The sequence below is a fragment of the Myotis nattereri genome, assembly GCF_964212035.1.
Source record: "Myotis nattereri genome assembly, chromosome: 7".
In the NCBI taxonomy this organism is placed as follows: Eukaryota; Metazoa; Chordata; class Mammalia; order Chiroptera; family Vespertilionidae; genus Myotis; species Myotis nattereri.
The window spans coordinates 21,528,893-21,547,980 of record NC_138082.1 but is presented as its reverse complement, the minus strand read 5'-3'; the positions used below and the strand labels follow the sequence as shown (position 1 = coordinate 21,547,980).

General features: G+C 55.6%; 1 protein-coding gene across 2 annotated transcripts in view; it reads left to right on the top strand.

The window, feature by feature from the left end:
• Positions 1 to 19,088, top strand: part of TNS1 (tensin 1) — a gene marked incomplete at its 5' end in the record, with an annotated part of 198,147 nt that overhangs the window by 82,203 nt on the left and 96,856 nt on the right. For both annotated transcript variants that reach the window (XM_081095421.1, XM_081095422.1), the window contains 2 exons: positions 7,066 to 7,107; positions 18,028 to 18,069. In XM_081095421.1, coding sequence (XP_080951547.1) covers positions 7,066 to 7,107; positions 18,028 to 18,069 — 84 coding nt within the window. The remainder of the gene's footprint in view (positions 1 to 7,065; positions 7,108 to 18,027; positions 18,070 to 19,088) is intronic.

Sequence of the window (19,088 nt, the reverse complement as noted above, 5' to 3'; positions counted from 1 at the left end):
TTCAGGGAGCGGGGAGGGGCTGGGACAGTGGGTGCAGTGCCCAGGTTGGCCCTCTTGGACTCCCCTGTGTCTTGTCTGCCTCCAGTTCTGAGTTGGAACCTGTGCTGGGTTTGGGGAAAGGGCCAGGCCCCCTCCTGCCACTGCTGGCCCCCTGGCTCTGGAGGGGACTTTGGGCTGGGACATGCCTCCCCACTCAGCTCGAGGTGTCCCTGGGAACAGGCCCCTTCTTGCCTCCAGGAACTCCATGCACTTCCTTTCCTGATCCCCAACAGAACTATATAAGGGAAGGAAACAGCCAAGTAGGCCGGGAGCAGCTCTGTGAGGACAGGCTGCCTGGAGGGGCGGGCACAGTCCTGGGGAGGAAATGGAGCCAGGGCAGTGGCCACTTCCCCAGGACCCCCTGCCCAGGGCCTGCTGCCCAGCCTGGGAGGGCAGTGTCTTTGAGCCAGGCTGGGGCTCTTCCCCTTGGGCCCCTGGCCTTGTCCTTGCCCCCGCCCTTCCATTCCCCAAGGCCGAGGGCACTTTGTAGCTGCCTGACTGTTGAGCACCCTCAGGTCCTGAAGGGGTGCACACTCACCTCTCACTTGGTTCCCGAGCCAACCCCTGGTCCCCTTGGCTGGCCCTCCCACCCTGCCCTTGCCCAGCTCACAGGGGCCACAGGGGCCTTCCTCATAGAGCCCAGTGGACTTGTACTGTGACTCTGAGGTGCTGGACTGTCCACAGATGAGGGGTGGCTGAGTCCCTCTGGGATCATTGTCTGTATTATTCTTTTAAAAAATATTTTTATTGATTTCAGAGAGGAAGGGAGAAGGAGAGAGAGATAGAAACATCAATGATGAGAGACAATCATCCTTTGGTTGCCTCCTGCACGCCCCCTACTGGGGATTGAGTCTGTAACCGGGCATGTGCCCTGACCAGGAATTGGACTGTGACCTCCTGGTTCATAGGCCGATGCTCAAACACTGAGCCACGCCAGCAGGGCTATCTGCATTATTCTTGATCACCCTGGTGTAGCCTCAGTGACCAGGACTCAGAATGGCCATGTCCTGGTCACAGGTTCCCTGAGTATGGTCCAGAGGGTGAGCAGGCAAAGCTGTGGGCAGGATCAATTGCTCTGCGAAGGGCAGGAGGCAGTCGGGAACCACCTACCCCGGGAGTGGGGGAGAGGTACCTCCATGCTCTGGGTGCGGGGAGAAAAGTAGAGGCTGGAGGGGGTCTGCCCAAATGTGTGTTTGCTGGGGTGGGGATGAAGGCCTCTAGGTTTTAGGATCCCCGATGGACCCTTGTCCCTGAGCTTTGGGGCTCCTCTTCCCCACTTTCTTCTTCCCCATTTGTTATTAGAGTTCCTGCCCATGTCCTGCTCACTTTAAGCTCCCACCCTTCACCTCACTTCGTTGCTGGGCATGCAGAGCTGCCCACGGTCCAACTTGGAAAGAGAATTTGTGGCCAGTTTTCTTTCTTCATCTCCTTCAATATGCCCTTCGGTGCCCTCTCTTCCTCCTCGTCCCCCACTCTGTGTCCCAGCCAAAGGGGGTTCTCTGACACGTGAAGCGTCCCCACCTCCATGCCTTGTGCATGTAGGAGAGCCCAGGACTCATGATGGGAACTCCCAGGTGCTGGACTGTTCCCAGACCAGGGTGGCTCTCTCCCAGTCACCGGCCAGTGCAGGCTGAGTCAAGATGCCCTTCCCTATCTCCACCTTTCAAAGCCTTAGCCACATCCCAGGCTCTGAACAAGGCACCCGGGCTTCGTGATGACAGTGACCGATGGGCCTCCCGCCCTCACAGGACTTACAAGGCAAGCGGATGAGACATCAGCAGACAAATGAAAGCGCTGCGTCCTGGAGGCCTGCCTCAGGGGCCCCACTTCCGTGGAGCCTGCCCAGGACCCCCGAGTGCTCTCTGGGCTCTCGCAGCCCCTGGCACCTCTGCACAGTGTGTGCCTCTCTGGCCGTGGAGGCAGGTGGCATGCTGAGAAAGAGGGTTTGGAGTCGGGCTGACCCAGGTGGCAATCCTGGCACTGCCACTGCCACTTGGTAGCTGTGCTCTGTTGGAGCTCACAGGACGTTGCGGGCACTGCTGAGCTCCTGTAAGATGAGGAGACAACAGCCTACCTCAGGGCTCAGGAGTGAAGGGTAACACATGCGTGCCGGCACAGGGAGTGTGCAGACAGTTTAGCAACTGCCATCTTCTACTCCGGCCAAGCCTGCTTTCCACGTAATCACCCCCATAAAGGCCCTATCTCTAAATATAGTCATAGTCAGAGGCACGGGGGGGGGGTAGGAGTTTTTTGGGGGGCACATAATCAGTCCTTAACACTAAGTGAAATAAGCCAGAAACCAGAAGGCAGATATCGTCTGATTCCTCTTATCTGTGATACCTAGAATAAGCAACTTCCTAGGGACAGAAAGTAGAGTAGGGGATTCCAGAGGGGGTGAGGAGGATGGGGCGTTATTGTTTAATGGATGTGGGTGTCTGTTTGACATGATGGAAACATTCTGAGCTGGGTAGTGATGATGGTTGTATAGCACTGCGCCACTGAATTGCACACTTAGAAATGGTTAAAATGGTAAATTTTATGTTATGTACATCTTACCACAATTAAAAAAAAGACTAACAAGAGTGAGGGGGGTGGGGAGAACGTTTCCATTCAGGACTGTAAAAAGTGCTGGATTCAGAGACTCAGCTGGATTCTAGTTTTGTCTGGGGACAAGGCTGCCTTGTCTAGTCCAGGGAGTTGAGGGGGGTGCGGTGGGCATAGGTGTGGGAGCCCCTCTGTAGGGCATGGCAAGTTTAGAAGTCTGGGGTTTGAGGTGGAGTGTCAGCCAGTTGGAGACCAGGTCCTGCCACTTACCTAGTAGTGAGGTTATAGGAGCAGTGCCAGGCGGTGCCTGGGTTTTCTCTTACTCTGCAAGGAGCAATGCGTGGAGCCCACAGACCAAGGTTTCACCTGCAGCTCCCCTCTTCCCAGCTGACTGACCAGGGGCAACTGCCATGAGCTTTGAGCCTCCTTTTCTTCATCGGTATAATGGGAGCAAAATGACTGGGACTGAGGATCTCAGCGAGATCACACATATGGCAGGATTAGGCTTCCTGCCCTGTGCGTACTAGGAGTAGGTGCTTACAAATGGCAGTGAATTTGAGTACCAGTGGTTAAGTTGCCTTTCTTCCTCAGGACTTGAGTCTCTTTCATCTTTCCACAGATACTCAGTGTGCACCTACTATGTGTTGGGACTAGTGTGATGAACAAGACATGTTCTCTGCCTCATGGCACTTGTTTTCTATGCGGGGAAACAGATTATAGGCAAGGACACAAACACATCTGTAATTGCGAATTGTAATTAGATCTGTAAAGGAAGAGGTGTGTGTGCGTGTGTGTGTGTGTGTGTGTGTGTGTAACTTAAGGGAGTCAGGGAGGGCCTCTCTGGGGTGGTGACATCGAAACCAAAGCCAGAAGGATGGGAAGGACCCAGCTATGCTCACAGCTGGGCTAAGAGCATCTCAGGCAGAGGGAACAGCATGTGCGGAGGCCCGGAGGAAGAACAGAGCTAGGTGTTCAAGGCACTGAGAGGAGATCACCGTTATGTGTGGCTTTGGGTCCTGGACAAGGAGGGTGGGTACAGAATGACAGTGGAGAGGAGAGCAGGGCCAGGTCATGCAGGCAGCTCCCCGCCTGGGCTGGCTGCTGGCTGGCGCTTTAGACCCTCATGTCCTGGGGTGGGGGAGGCGGGGCTCCAAGGACACATCCTTGTTGTTGGCCTTGTGCCCAGGGACTTTGGAAGTTCAGAAAATACTGGTGGGGGCTGACGAATGCCAGGCCTCGGCCCTGGCCTGGGCCTGGTAACACTCACCTTCTGGCTGCAGCCCCAGCTTTCCCTCACAGGCTCTGGAGCCAGACTGCCCTGCTGCACTGACCTGGGGCACATCGTTCCCTTTTCTGTGCCGTAGTTTCTTCATCTGTGAAATGGGGGTAATAGCAGTATCTACCCCATACATTCTTCATTAGGATCAAGTGAGTCCAAGGAAAGGGCTCAGGACAGTAGCTGTCGCATAGCTGCGCTCCTTAAGCTGTCACTGCTGTCATTGTGAATGGCTCCGTGGAAAGTAGTGTTTACCGGAGAGTCAGCACAGGGGGCAGAGAGGGTAGGGCATGCCTCTCCCTGGAGCCAGACCGCTGGCTTGGCAGCTGGGCTCCTTTGTGGGACAGCTTGTTCACCTCTCTGTGCCGCAGTCTCCTCATCCACAGGATGGGATGCTCAGGGCTGCTGTGAGAATTGGAGAGTTAAGTTATGCAAAGTGTGAAGAACAGGGCTGGCCTGTCACAAGTGTGATGGGAATAGTGGCTGTGCTGCTGTTTTATTATTAGATTCTTCAGAGTTGAAAGACTGAGCCTCAGGCCCGCTCAGCCCGCAGTGTGTAGGTGGGTCGTTGGAGGAGGCTCACCTGAGGCTGACTTCCTGGGTCCGAGCCCTGCAACGCTATGCTGCAGCCCTGGGACTGGGCGGGTGGCAGGGCTGGCATCGAGAGTCCCTGCAGACCCCCTGGAGTCACCCCCTTTGCAGAGGGAGGACCCTTGCTTGGGTCCCCACGGGGCAGGGGGAGTGGTCACTGCTGACACCAGGAGTGTGGGGCCACAGGGCACAGGCCTCTGAGTGGCAGGGGGCCTTGGCTCTCCCTGGCACATTCCAGGTTCCTGAGAGGGTGGCCAGGGGCCAGGGTGCCGGAGGGAAGGAGAGAGCCTTTTAAGGAAACATTTCTCTGCTTAGAAAATGAGAGAGAGAGAGAGAGAGAGAGAGAGAGAGAGAGAGAGAGAGAGAGAGAATATCAGGGAAACACACAACAAAGTTAGTGGTCTGGCCGGCAGGCTGGCTGGCATGCACAGCTATGGGCAGGGGTGGAGGAGGTCTTGGAGGCACCCAGGCATCAGGCCCTCTAGCTGGGGCCCACTGCTGCACCTCAGATCCAAGTGCTTAAGGGGTGACTCTGCTTAGGGCTGTCTCTGCCTCTGGGGGATGGAAAGAGACGTGGGGTCCCTTCTTTGCACTGCCTTTGGGTGGTGCTGGGAGAGAGACCCTCCCACTTTTCTCTGAGGATGTCTGCCCATTCTGCCCCTGCCCCAAATGTATTTGTAACCCCCTCACTTCCCCAACCCCAGTCCCAAATGGAGAGTGGAAACCCACCCTTGTGTAAGGAAGAAAGGACCGGAGGGCACTGTCCAAGGGTGACTGCAGGAATGGCGAGAGAAGACCTGGGGGCCTGGCCTCATCAGGTGAAACCTACAAGCTCCCGACTGGGGTTTGGGGTAGCAGGTGGGAGGAGAGAGGGAGGAAGCCACTGCTAGATGCAGACTCCTGCCCTGACCCTGGCAGGCAGGGCCGTGTCCCCCTGGCCGAGACCTTGTCTGGTGGGCAAGGCGGGTAGGGAGCCCTGCAGGCCACAGTCACCTCTGGTACCTTCCCTTCCTCCCGGTCTGTTCTCCTGGCACCCTCCACCCCACCCCTTCCACTGATCAGCTGTGTGACTTTGGGCAAGTGTTTAACTTCCTTGCGCCCCCTGCACCTCAACCAGAGGTATAACAGTAGCTTTACGTGGGCAAAGCACTGATATTAATGCCTGTCATATAGTACATATTCTGTAAGTGTTAGATGCTGTCTCTATTTTTGGCTTTGTATGTGATTTTCCCACCAGTCCTAGGATAAAGTTGTGTACAGGGTGATGGACACTTTGCTGGAGAATGGGTGGGGAGACGGGGAGCAGGTGGGGGGACAGGGAGCCTGTAGCATGGCTGAGTCAAGAAGCAGAGATGCTCTCAGCCTCTCCAGCCTCCCAGGGTTCAGGGCACACTGTTACGTGGGTGTTGTCCCCTTCTGAGCTGGTGTGTCAAGCCGGGGTATCCCTTAGGCTGGTCAGACGACAGAACGGGTTAGATGGAGGGAGGGCCTGGCTAAGGGTGGCCTCTATGAACAGCCAGCCCCAGCCAGGGCTGTGGGCTGTCTCCGTCACTGTTCCACTGGGTGGTGGCTGGGGTGGGGGTGGGGGGCCTCCCACTCTCCGAGGAGGCAGAGACCCCCTCTTTGGCCATCCACAGCTTGTGACCAGACATCCTCATGCCCCAGGGAGAGCCTCCCCCTTCGTTCCCTCTGTGGGCCCCCTGCCTGGTGCTCGGGTCAGGAATGGAGCCAAGATTGAGGTATGAGCTCCAAGAAAAACGTGTCCCAGCTAGAAAAAAGGAACACATTGAGTCTCTGATAAAGGCCCCTGCTAATTGTCAGGGTAGAGGTTTGGCTGCCTGGCCTGGCTGAGGGATGTTATCTTAGGGTAGGAGCAATCCAGCCCTCCCTCTACCCCCCCTCCCTCTGTCTGGAGGCCCAAGTTGCCACCTGCCCCCCCCCCCCCCAGGTCATCAGAGAGAAAGATGAGGATGATGAGAAAATAATAGCTCACCCATAGAGGGTGCTTTCAGCTCTCCAGACCCCTGTGTTTATTAGTGACGGGGTGGCTTTCTGTGGGAGAGCTGGCAGGGGCCTGTCACCCACCTGTTTCCCACGTGCTTTGGGAAATTGCCAGCTGCCTGCACTCTGACCTCCGGGTGAGACACCTTGGCACTGGGGAGAACGAACAGGCAGCTCTTCCCTTTCTAGGGGCCTTAAATACGTTTTACAAAAATTATAAACACATCTTACCATATTGCAGAAAATTCAGAAAATAGAAGAACAAAGACAATAAACCCTTATTTTTCTTACCATTTAATCCCGTTATGAAAATTCTGGTGCATTGACCTTCAGTCTTTCAGTGTCTGCATATTTCTACAGAATTTAAAAATAGCGATGTGCATTTCATTTTTGCCTTTCGCAGCCCCCCTCCCCACTAGCGGTGTTGCCTAAGTATTTTTCCATGTTGCCACATAATCTTCCAATGAACTCTCAGGCTGCAGAGTGTCCATGCGTGTGAGTTGCGGGAAGGGGTGTCTCGCATGGAGGTGGCGGCTGTGGAATGATCTCAGGAGGCCCTGGTTTTCTGTAGGAATGAAAGATGCTAACCTTGCCTTTCTCTGTTCCTCCCACAGGTGGCTGCCCCCTGCATTCCTCCATCCAACCATGAATTGGTGGTGAGTGACAGTCCGTTCCCTACCCTACCTAGCCCCTCCTCCCCTCTGTCCTCTGCTCCCAGCTGCAGCTTACTTCAGATCCAAGCATGCTGGCAGCCCCCAAGGGTGCCGGGTAATTGGGTAAGGGAAAGGAGGGGGCCTTGTTCCGAGAGGCTGAAGCTGGACTGGGAGGAAATGAGTCATGAGGTCCCTTCTGATGGGATGCAGGGCCTCCTATTTCAATCTGGAGACTAAAGTCCTTGGAAAAAACCATAAAAGGGCATCTTGCCTGTCTGCAGGCCTGGCCAGGTGCCTGTTGTCCTGGAGCTTACAGAACTAGGGGATGGCATCTCCTCCCACCCACTTGGTCCTGGGTCAGGTACCCTTCAGCTGGAGGCAGGGGGATGGACGGCATGATCCACAGAATTCATCTGCCTGGGCAGCTGCTCTCATTCAGGTGGCCTCTTCCACCTCCATGCTGTTTGCTGATTCTGCTTTTCTGCTCTTGGGTGTCCTCCACTCCTCCCTCCCTTCCCCAGTGGGACTTCAGAAAAGCATGGACAGGACAGGGCTCCTGTGAGTTGTGGACTGATCCCAGCTGGGCTGATTGGAAATGTTGGGAGCTTTTCCCTCCTGCCCTCTCACTGCATTCTTACCCTTCAGAGGCCCCTCCTGCACCTCACCCACAGCTGGAGGTGGGCAGGGCCTGGAGGCTGGAAGAGAGGAGCCTGCAGGCCTGCAGGTGTGTGCTTGTGTGTGTGTGTGTGTGTGTGTGTGTGTGCAGAGCAGAGTCATGGAGGGGCCCTATGGTCACAATTTGACCCACTGGTGCAGAGGGGCAAGTGATGACACGGATGTGGGTGGGGACCTGGGGGAGGGACAAGGGTGTCATGGGGTCTGGCAGTTACAGGTGTCTGCACACCTGTGCAGTGACCTGCCTGCTTGGATACTGGAATCTCAGCCAGGCCACCTGGTCTTCTGCCAGGTGGCAATGGTCCTGTCCTGCCCTCTTTCTGGACTTCAGTTTCCCTTTCCGTCACAGAGATGGCTGAACTAGATGCTCGAGAGGCCTTCTCAGTGCTGATTAAGTATTCCCTCCACTCAGGGTTGTTAATGGAATGAATTAAAGTATGTAAAAGTGCTGGTGGCTCTTAGACGCCTCCTGGGCCCAGCACAGCGCCACCGCTCTCTGCACATGGGCTCCGGCCCTGCCAAGTGTGTCCCTTGTTTGCAGCGGCCCCTCCTCCCTTCTGAGCCTCAGCTCTGCCCAGCTGTGCCGCTCCAGATGTGGAGCCCAACTGTGCAGAGCCCAGTTGAAGGTCATCTGACAACAGCAGCGGGTGTAGGTGGGGGGCGAGCTGGGTGCTGCAGGGATGAGGCCAGAGTGTAGGCCTGGTTTGGAGCTGCCAGTAAGAAATCTCTCTGGGATTTCAGAGAGACACTGTGGAGGGCGGGCAGGAGGGGTGAGGTGGGGTGAGCAGACTTCTCATCATTCCAACCCAACTGCCACTCTGCCCCTGAGAACAGAATGTCCTTGGCTGGTCTAGGACGGCTGGGGGGTCTGGGGTTTAGGGCTCTCCAGGCAGAAGCCAGGTGCCTGGCCACCAGGAGTGAGCTTTGTTTATGTGAGGAAGGGTCAGGGGTTGGGACAAGAGGGAATGGTTGGCATTCCAGCCGGAGAGGTTGTGGTTAGAACCAGGAGGAGGGAGGCCGGGGAATCTTCTCATCTCTGTGATGCGCCCAACCTGTGCCCAGGCTCTGCCCTTCACGGAGGTTGGTCAACCACGTGGTGGTGAAGTGGCTGTGACATCAGATTGTGCTTTCAGAGGCCCCCCCACCTGAGTCAGAACTGATCCCCAACAGTGGTCAAGAGCAGGGGCGTTCAACCACCTCCTTGTGGATCCCAGTTCCCTGTGACCTTGGACACATTGCTTAACCTCTCTTGGCCTTAGTCTGCCTGCTGCAGACTGGGAGTTGGAAATATTACTTACCTTGTAAGGTTAAGAGGAGAAAAGGAGCAATTAACCCGTTGAATTAGCATGTATTCAGGACCCTCCAATGGCTGCCCACTTTACTGGGAGTGAAAGTCCAAGGTTCTTCCAAGGGCTTGTACAGCCTCCAGGAGAGTTTCCTCTCTGACCTCATCTCCCCCTTGCTCACTCTGCTAGCCCTTCCTGCTGGTCTTTGAATAAACCAGTCAGGATGCTGCCCCAGGGCCTTTGCATTTGCTATTCCTTCTGCCTGGAATGCTCCTCCCTCCCTGTCCCCCCCACAGATACCTCAGGGCTCTTTCCTTCCCTCAAGTGTCAGCATTTTCCTTCCCCCAACAACCTTATCTCCCTTCCCTGCTTTCTTTGCCTCCCAGCATGCATTGCCATCTGATAAGCCCCGAGTCTTATTTGCTTGTCTTGTTTAAGAGGCTCCCCCTGCCCCCACCAGCATGTAAATTCCATGAGTAGGGATTTTTCTGTGCTGTGTTCAGTGCTGTAACCCTATGGCCTGGCACACAGTAGGTACTCAGTACGTGTTTATTGAGTGACAGGGAGACAGGCGTTCAGTCAATGCCTGGTAGATTAGGTTCTCAGTAAACAGGACTGCTGCTGGGTGGGAGGCCTGCCTCCAGCTGGAAGCTCAGTGCCGTCCCCAGGGAGTGAGAAAGTGGCCCAGGCGAAATGGGAGAAAGTTTGGCTCCCCCCAGAGAGCACTTAGCACCTGTTTCCTCACTGAGGGCGAGGCAAGTGCTCTGAGCCGGTTCAAAGAGGGAGGAAAGGGCGGGCTGTATTTTTCCTTCCTTTTCCATTCTCTGCCTGCCCTTCAGCCTCTGCAGGGCTGGACTCAGGCCTCCCTGCCCCCTCCCTCTTGCCTCACACCGTGTGTCTGTCTGCATGTCATATTTTCTCTATGTCCCCAGCTCACCCACTTTGCTTGAATCCTACCCCCTGGGATCAGGACCATCATCCCTGGACATAGGATTTCAGCCCAGCCTCAGGGCCCCGCGAGCCAAACACATTTTCCAGCCTGTGCCAGGCCAGCCAGGGCAAAGTGGCTTAATCTTCAACCAGTGTTTTCGTCTTACTCAACAGATGTTGCTAAGGCCTTTGGTAGAAGGGTCCTATGGTCACGTCCCTCCTGGGCTCCATGGGTCGGGGCAGGATGGAGAGGGAGAGCCCTTGTTTGCCGTGGACACTCCTGATCCTTGGAAAGAGCTGAAGCAGCTTTTCTCAACTTCTGAAAAATAAGAGTCAGAAGGAATTTCCCGAGGATGATAGCCAAACGAGTGGCCACCAAAGTCGGCCGGATGCTGAGCCCTCTGCACATGCAGCCTGGCACCCGGGGGACCTGGACTGGGGGAGCCGGGCCAGCCCCACAAAGGGGGCTTGAGATGTCCTTGTGAACGGGAGCGTGGGGTGGGGGTGGGGGGATGTGTGTCTGACGGGGGAGTGATCACTTATGTTAGTTTGAACTTCAGGCCCTAATGAATTTCATCTGAGGACACTGAGGGTCCTGGGTGGCCATTTTTGGGGGATTCTTAAAAATGGAGCAAGGCCAGGAGAGATGAGTCTGAGAAAGCCTTCAAAGAAGAGAGTGATTCTGGGCATTGCCTTCCAAAGAGGGTTTCCAGAGTGGTGAGGCGGGTGGACATCCTAGTTTGTGCAACAGCTAGAGTGGCTTAGTCCGGAGAGGGAAAATATGGGGGGTGGGGGTGCAGAATGGGAGTGAGAACGTGCTGAAAGGGCAAATTTGCTTATTTTCTGTTGCTCTCCAAAGTGGATCCTAGTAGGTAGAGCTTCTATAGAGAGGAGGAGATTTGGGTTAAAGAAACAGCAAAGCTCTCTACCACCTACAATGGCACAGCGGGACCAATCACATCACGGGAGTCGCTGTCACTGGGACACATGCTCACTGACACCTATTAGGGGTAAGGCAGCTGCTGATGGGAGGTTGTCTTCCTGGGCAGTCTTGGGTGGAAATCCTCAGGGCCCACTGAGGTCCTGCTCTCAGGTTGGGCTGTGAAGGGACATGGTCCCTGGAGGTCAAGGCATCCATGAATGTGCTGACCACCTGCCCTAGGACCCCCACTGGGAGAGGCCCCAGTCCGATGAAGCATCCTGCCCTTGGGGGACCATGCTCAGGGGGAAAGAGAGAGAAAGAACTATATTATGGAAGCAATTAGTGCTCGGCGATGGGGTTCTGACCAGAGAGGTAGCCTTTGGGGTCCAGGGTAGGAAGCGATCCGTTTGTGCTGCAGTGGTTGAGGAAGTCCTATTCTGAGTCCAATTTAAGATTTCAGCAATGGAAGAGAGGAGAGAAGAAGGAGAGAGGGCCTTTCACAAGGTGGCAGAGCTGAAGTAGAGAAGGGGCAGGGCCTTGGTACAAATTACCAAGACCGATGGGGCCCAGGGCAAATCCAGTGTCCTTGCTGGGGAGACGAGAGGGCCAGGCCATGTTGCCTTACCTTGGTGGCTGTGGCTGGGGCGCTGGCGGGAACAGCCTGAGTGGGAACAAGCATGGCATTCATGGTGAGCAGAGAGGAGGTGTGAGCGGATAGAGAGGAGAGAGGGGAAGGCAGTGGAATCCACCTAAGGAGGAAGGGGCCGCTTAAGGGAGGAGTCCAGAAGTCATATTGGGGAACTTGAACTTGATGAGCTAAGCACTAAGAGCCATTATGGGTCCTTGAGTGGGGAAATGACCCTAAGCAGGGTTTGAGAGCTGGGAGTCAGCTGCCAGCTGCGGGGTGTGGCCCGGCGGCAGTGAGGGGGCTACCAGGGGGAGGGCTGGGGACACCAGATGAGGCTGGTACAGGTGCTCAGCGTGGGCGAAGGCGACCAGAGGGGCCTGGAGGAAGGGCCTACGGAAGCACAGACTCCCAGTTCCCTGGCTGACAGGTAGAACAGCATCCAGGGGGGAGGCTGGCAGGAGGAGGTGAAAAATATTCCAGTCTGGCGAGCATGTGTGAGCGGGTGGGGTGGGAGTGCCCACAGGTGCCCAGCCTCAGCTGGGAGCTGGGTGCTGCTCCCTCCGGGTGAGTTGAGAAGGGCCTGCGGACAGGAGTGGGCTTGCCCAGGCCCCTCCCCGGGAGGTGTAGGAAAATCAGGCATCACGTTTCATTGATCACAACCAGCCTGTTCTTTCTCCCTGGTGGCCCTGGCCTGCAGGGAGAGGATGTGGCCCCTGGAGCAACTTCACCCACTCAGGGGACCCCGGCGGCTGGCCTCCCTCCCGCCCTAGCGGGGTCCAGCCCTGCCTCTCTGTGCCCTCCCTCAGCCCCTCACCCTCCTGCCCCCATCAGCTCCCTCTCCTGGGATGGTAGGAAGTAACATTCCCTGAGGGGTGAATACAGGCTTTGAGAGGCAGACCTGAGCTCCTATGGAGCTGGCCAATCTCCCTGGTGACTCAGTTTCCTCATTTGCCAAAAGGGATTCAAAGTGCTCCGTCCGTCCGTCCGCTGCTGTAGCCACCGCTGTAGTTGTTTTTGTTATTATCTGTTGATGGCCCCCCCCCCCAGGCTGTGGGGTGTATAATGTGCCATCCTTGCCACGCCCCCTCTAAGTGCCCAGTAAATGGTGCTGCCCTGCCCTTCTCTCTTGCTTTCAGCCCCCTCCCTTCATCTGTTTAGGGTTCTATTTTTAGAACAAGTGAGCCTGGAATAACCTCCTCTGGGTCCTGGGTCTGAGGACATTCCAGCCCCCATGGCCCCACCCGCCAGCTCCCTTTCCCTCCTAAATGGTTATGCTGCCGTGACCTCACAGTTCGTCGCCATGGCAGCAGATGTGATGTCACAAGGTCTTTTGACCTGAGAAATTGTCCAGATTCCACGCCTCCCAGGGGGCAAGAGTAGAAAGAGCTGGAGGGGGGAAGGGGAGAGGGTGTGAGGAATTTCTGGACGGAATGTTCCTCTGGAGGCTGAGTCCGCATTCTGCGCCAGCCCCCTCCCCCCAGCTCCAGGCTTGGGCACCTCCCCCACCCGCTATGGCCCTCTGTCTTTTCCTTCCTCCAAAACAGCAGCCCACAGATACATTTTTCCCAGCCCACCCTCCCTGAGGCCGCCAGCATGTCCTGCTGCATGAACTCCATGCTGTCATCTCAGCCACCCCAGCCTCTGCAGAAAGGCCCTTTCTGGGGCCCATACAGTTGGCAGTGGGTAAATGCAGGCATGGAGAGGGCATGCATGTCTTTTATTTTTGGGGGGCTTTTTTTTTCTTTATTGATTAAGGTATTACATATGTGTCCTTTCCCCTTCATTGTTCTCCCCCCCCCCCCCCCGCCCCCGACCCCACGGCATGCATGTCTTTTTTGGGGAAAAACTTGAGGAAAGGATGTGCAGCTTCCTTTATCCGCCCTGTGGTTCTCAGCCCCTCACATTCAGGAAGTTCTCTCTGTTGTCTGACCTCAGTCTCTCCTGCTGCAGTCCATTTCCTCCTCTTCCTATGGAAGTGTATTGCAGACGTCTTCCTCTGGAGGACCGGAGACAATTAGTCTTTAAGTCGCAGAAAGCTTGTTCCCGGCAGGAGGGCAGTTGATTTAAGGGTAAGAGGAACTGAATAGAGATCATCTCCAGGAGAGACAGAGCGGAAAGGATGGATGTAAGGAGCAGGGTTCAAATACCAGCCCTCTTAGCTACCTATTAGCTAACCTTGGGCAAGTTATTTAATATGGCGGACTCTCAGTCTCCTCAACTGTAAAATGGGTTAATGCTTATCTTGTGTACTTTGGTTATGCGGATGGCTATGAGGATTGATGTCCATGGAAGCCAAGAATCTAATACTACGTATGCCCAAGGCTGCATTAACTCGTAATGAGTCATTGTTGCTATTGTGTTAACATTATGAAAGGCATCTCCAGCCCAGGGCCAGGCTGAGGTAGGCCAGTGAGGCCCCCCGGGGTGCAAAATTCAAGGAGGCCTCACTCTCAGGGCTGTGCGGTGCACTTGGAGCAGCCGGAGAATGGGTGCCTCCTTAAACATTCTGCTCCTCGCCTCACCCGAGTCCCTGCCTTGCTCCAGACTCCCGGGTTTGGGATCCTAGAGTAGAGTGGTCCTCCAAGAGCAAGACTTGGTCATCAAGTGGCACCAGGTCCATACCCTGCCACCTGCTCCTGAGCTGAGCTCAAGTTGTCCAGCCTGGAGGCCAGGGGCATTCTGAAGACCCCTGGTGGGGCTGTGGTCAGCTGCACAGAAAGTCTGGGTCCTTGAGATCTAGGTTTGTTTTCTGGGACTGGGCAGTGGGTGGGGACAGATGGGGACAGCCCCCATCTGGGCTCCATCTGCTCGGTCCTTCTGCAGCTGAACCTCAGGAGGAAGGAAGAGAAGAGCCCACAGGGAGGCGGGGGACAGGGTGGAGGGGCTGCGAGGTGAGCTCAGCAGTGGGCTTTACAAAACTCGTGCCAACTCTGATCCTGCCATTAACGTTACCCTGAGAAGCTGGGCCAGTCAGACCTCTCTGCACCTCAGGAGGGGGGAGATGGGGTCTGAAGTCCCTCTCAGAGCTGTTCTGAGGAGTGGTGTGGGAGGATGGAGGTGTGGGTGTACACGTGTGTGTGCACGTGTGGGAGTGGGTGGGGTGTCTGTGTTGCTGAAGGGGCTCTGCCAGCCATTGGAACTCTGGGGCGGCCACTTCAGGAGTCCACAGCTGGGGTGGTCTGGGAGCTTCCCTATAGCATGCCCAGGGCCTGGGGCAGGCTTGGCTTCAGGGGAGGCCACCCTCATGTTACCAGTCCCTTGCCTTTTTCATTCCCAGTCGGCCCAGAACTGGCAGTTCCTGGGAAACAGAAGCAGGACTTCAGTCCCGGAGGACGGGGAAGGGGAGGGTGGGAGCACGGCATGCATGCCGGGCCGTGTTTGCAAACACTGCAGGAAAACGCTGGGTGTTCAGGTCAGGAGGGGTTTTTGGAAATTTTTAGCTCTTCAGAAAGCATCTCAACCAGTAAGTTGAAGGCATTTGATGGCTGGCAAGCGTCTTTCTGTGGCCGGCTTCCAGCTGGCCCGGGGAAAGGGGTGGGGGCCAAGGTTACGGTGCTCAGATGATTGTTGGCAGGGAGAGAAGTTTCTCTTGCACTGCTGAGGCCTGTGGTTTCTAATATTGACTCCGACTCCCTGGTCTGCTTTGTGCCAGACCTGGGAGGGGTTGGGCAGGAGGGTCAAGGTGGGGCAGGGTGGGCCACAGGAGGAGGGCCTGGGGTGTGTGGGGTGGAGAGGATAAATAACTGCGAGCATTTACTGAGCGCGTTCTAAGTGCCAGGCCCTGTTCTAAGTGCTTTATGTGCTTCTTCTCATTTGATTCTTTCAACATAGAGCCAGTCTGTCCCATTGAGGAGCAGCACGGATGAAGCGACCCGCTTGAGGTCACACAGTTAGCAGTAGAGACAGTCTGTTTAGACCAGCGCTTCTCAAAGGGCCATCCCCAGACCTGGAAACCTGTTAGAAATGCACATTCTCGGGCCCCACCCGAGTTCTGCTGGATCAACCCTCTGGGGAGGGCGCAGCCCCTGTGTGTCCACAGCCCTCTAGGTGTTTCTGAGTCACACTCAAGTTCCAGGCGCCCTGGCTCACACTCTCCTCTTCAGGAGAGTCGTGGCCTCCAGGAGGTTTCCCCCAATGCTGGATGAGGGCTCTCGAGGGCCTGCAGTATCCTGGGGCAGGCACTTCCTCTGCAGCTTCTCCATCTCACCCCATTGCTGTCCTTTCTGAACAGTCTGTCTGGAGAGGCTGGCTCAGCAGAGTGAAGGGTGAGGGCTTTGGAGTGGGGAGAGCTGGGTTCAGATCTCTGCTCTGCAGACTCTGCATATAGAAGGTCTCTGTGATCTGCCCTCCAGGTGTGTTCCTCCTCCCCGCAGGGGGCCAGAGAGGAGGTGCTCCCGCCCAGCCCATGGTCTCCACGGGAGCATCACAGAGCCCTGGATCAAAGGGACAAGTGGGGTCAGAGGGCCAGGATTTCCCAGTGGGCTCATTTGCCCCCGGCCCAGTGGCCTGTGGCTCAGCAGCGGGGGCTCTGGGAGGTGGCTGGGCGAGGATTAGGCTGGGCTGGGACGGGATGGGATGTGTCATCTTTACTCCTCCAGAGCCATCCTCAAACTCCAGGTGGGTCGGCCTGAGGGCTAGAGGGGCTTCCTGATGTGCCTCCCCGCCTCCTACTCCATTCCTGGACCCTGTCCTCTCTCATCCATCCTAAGCTGCCTTGGCCCTGAAGTACGCTCAGGAGGTTTCATCCCCTGGAAGGAAGTTTTGGCCTCAGCCACCCGTCTTCTTTCCAGACAGGAGGGGTAAAGTCTGGGCCATTTCCAGAAAGAGCACGGCTGCCTTCAGCTTAGCCGGCCTTCCTCCATGTCCGCCTCGGCCAGTTCTCCCTGGCGCCAGACCCTCTCAATGGTCATTCTGTCCATTCCTCTGTCTTCAGACACAGACAGCTTGCCCCTCAGGTCCCGGGCTGAGACAGTCTGTCCTAACTGGGCCCACACTCATCTCGGCAGAGGCCTGTTTCATGACCTTGGCAGTCATGCTCACGTCCTTCTGTATGGTGTAGGGGCCCCCGAACCACTTTGCTAAGTTGGAAATGGAGCCCTAGAAACTGGTCAGGAGGTGGCCTTGGAATGGGAAGTTTCTCTCCTGTTTTGGGGGAGTCCTAGGAACCTGTTTTTCAGGTCGCCTTTAGCAGGAAGCACTTCTATTGGTCTGGGCAGGGGAAGGGTGGCCTTGGGGCGAGCGGCAGGACCAGTCCACAGGTGTTTATTGATGGCCTGCTATCCATAACCAGAGGCCCTGGCATGAGGGATATGGCAAATGAGTTGGTAAAAATGCTGCTTTGAATATGTTTTGGAGGCAGGTGGGATAGAATCACAAATAAAACAAAACATATTCCCATGATATGATTATTCATGTGTCAGTGACCAGATGAATGGCACTGACAGAGAGACGTACTGGAGTTGAGAGGTGGGAGAGAGAGTTCTCCTTGCTGAGGTGTTCAGGGAGGGCTTCATGGAGGAGGAGAGCTTTTAGGAAAAGAGGGGAAGCAGTTCCACCAGGAAAGGCCTGGATGTGAGAACAAGTAAAGGGGTATAGGGGGCAGGTCTGGGTGGAGCAGAGCTTTTGGGCATGAAAACTGCGGTCTGTGAAGGGGCAGGGCCAGTGCAGGGGGGAGGCCTTGGAGAGTTAGGACCCACAGGCCTCTCATCCCAGGCTGCTGCCATTTCACACGAAGAGCAGGAAGTGCAGAGCCCAAGGTGGGATTCAAATCCTGTTGTCCCCATTAGTAGTTGATGACTTGGGCCACTCATTTAACTTCTGCATATCTGTAAAGTGGGCCTCAAAAGTAATAATGGGCCCTGGCTGGTGTGCTCAGTGGTCGGAGTGTTGGCCTGCACACTGAAGGGTCTCAGGCTTGATTCTGGGTCAAGGGCACCTATTTGGGTTGCAGGTTTACTCCCCATTCCCGGATAGGCTGTGTGCAGGAGGTAACCAGTCAATGTGTCTCTCTCACATGATGTTTCTCTTTCTCTCTCTCTCTCTCTCTACCTCCCTCCTTCCCTTCCACTCTCTCTGAGAAGCAATGGAAAAAATATCCTCAGGTGAGGATTTAAAAAAAAAAAGGTAATAATGGTGCCTACATCACAGGTGCTTGTGGTGGAGGAGACGGTATTGATGAAAACGCCTGGCGTGTTGGCACAGTGACGGTTGCTCTCTCCTTGCTCCTTTTTGAACCGTCAGCGACTGCCCGAGCCAGAGGCCTGGCTGATGTTTGTCCAGGTGGATGTTTGCAGTACCAATAGGAAGTTTTTTATTTTCCAATCTGTGCCTCCCTACGTGGGGACAGCCAGGTTCCATCTTGGGTTGGAGTCATGTCCTGCCTCTGGAGGCATTTTGTCCCCATGGCCATCGGCCTTGGAGAGAGAGCCAATCTGGGGGTGTTTGTCCTGAGGACTCACGCTGCCTTTCCCCTTTGTCCACAGCCTGTCAACACGGAGAGTGCACCAAAGAATGTAGTGGACACGGTGAGTGACAGCAGGCTCCGGGGTGGGGTGGCGCGGAGCCGCCTGGGAGACAGGAAAGCGGAAGGTGGATTTGGGGAAAGTGAACAGATGTGTTTGGGGATATCCTTCTGGAGTAGATATGGGGAAGTTGGGGGAAGTGGTGGGGCCATGGGTGACGTTGGGGGCTGGTGCATTTGGAAAAGGGTTCCTGGGGAACTAGGCAGGCCGAGCAGGAGAGGCAGGGGTGGGAGCGGAGAGAGAGAGGCCAGTGGTTAAATGTGGGTTTCTTTATTAAATATGTAGGAATTGAGAAAGCCAGGCAGATCTTTCCGAATAGATCTTTCTGACTTAGCAGAGAGACAGACAATCTCAAGGCTGCAAGGAGGAGGAAGAGGAAAAAGTCAGTGGGCCCTGAAGTGGGAACTGAGGTTAGCAGCTGTGAGGTGTCTCCGGCAATGGCCGGTGTTGAATGGCTTGGAGCGGGAGACTCGGGTTTAAATCCTAACTCCTCGGAGCTCCTAATTGTGTGACTATAGGCAAGTCATGAGCCTGTCTGTGCCTTAGCTTTCTTATCTGCAAAATGAGAATAATAATATTTCCCAAGGTTGTTGTGAGACACAGAGAAGAAGGTTTGATTAGCTCTGAGAGGCCTTCAGTGGACAAAGAAATGTTAGACAGCCAAGTCTCCCCACCCCCACCCCACCCCACCCCACCCCACCCCACCCCACCCCGGGCCCTTCTGCAAATCCTCTGACCCCCCCACCCCTGCCAAACCCAGCAGGTAAAAGACCTAGTGCTTTTTGATTACTTTCTTTTTTTTTAAAATATATTTTATTGATTTTTTACAGAGAGGAAGGGAGAGAGTTAGAAACATCGATGAGAGAGAATCATCGATCAGCTGCCTCCTGCACATCTCCTACTGGGGATGTGCCCGCAACCCAGGTACATGCCCTTGACCGGAATTGAACCTGGGACATCTCAGTCTGCAGGCCGACGCTCTATCCACTGAGCCAAACCGGTTTCGGCTTGATTACTTTCTT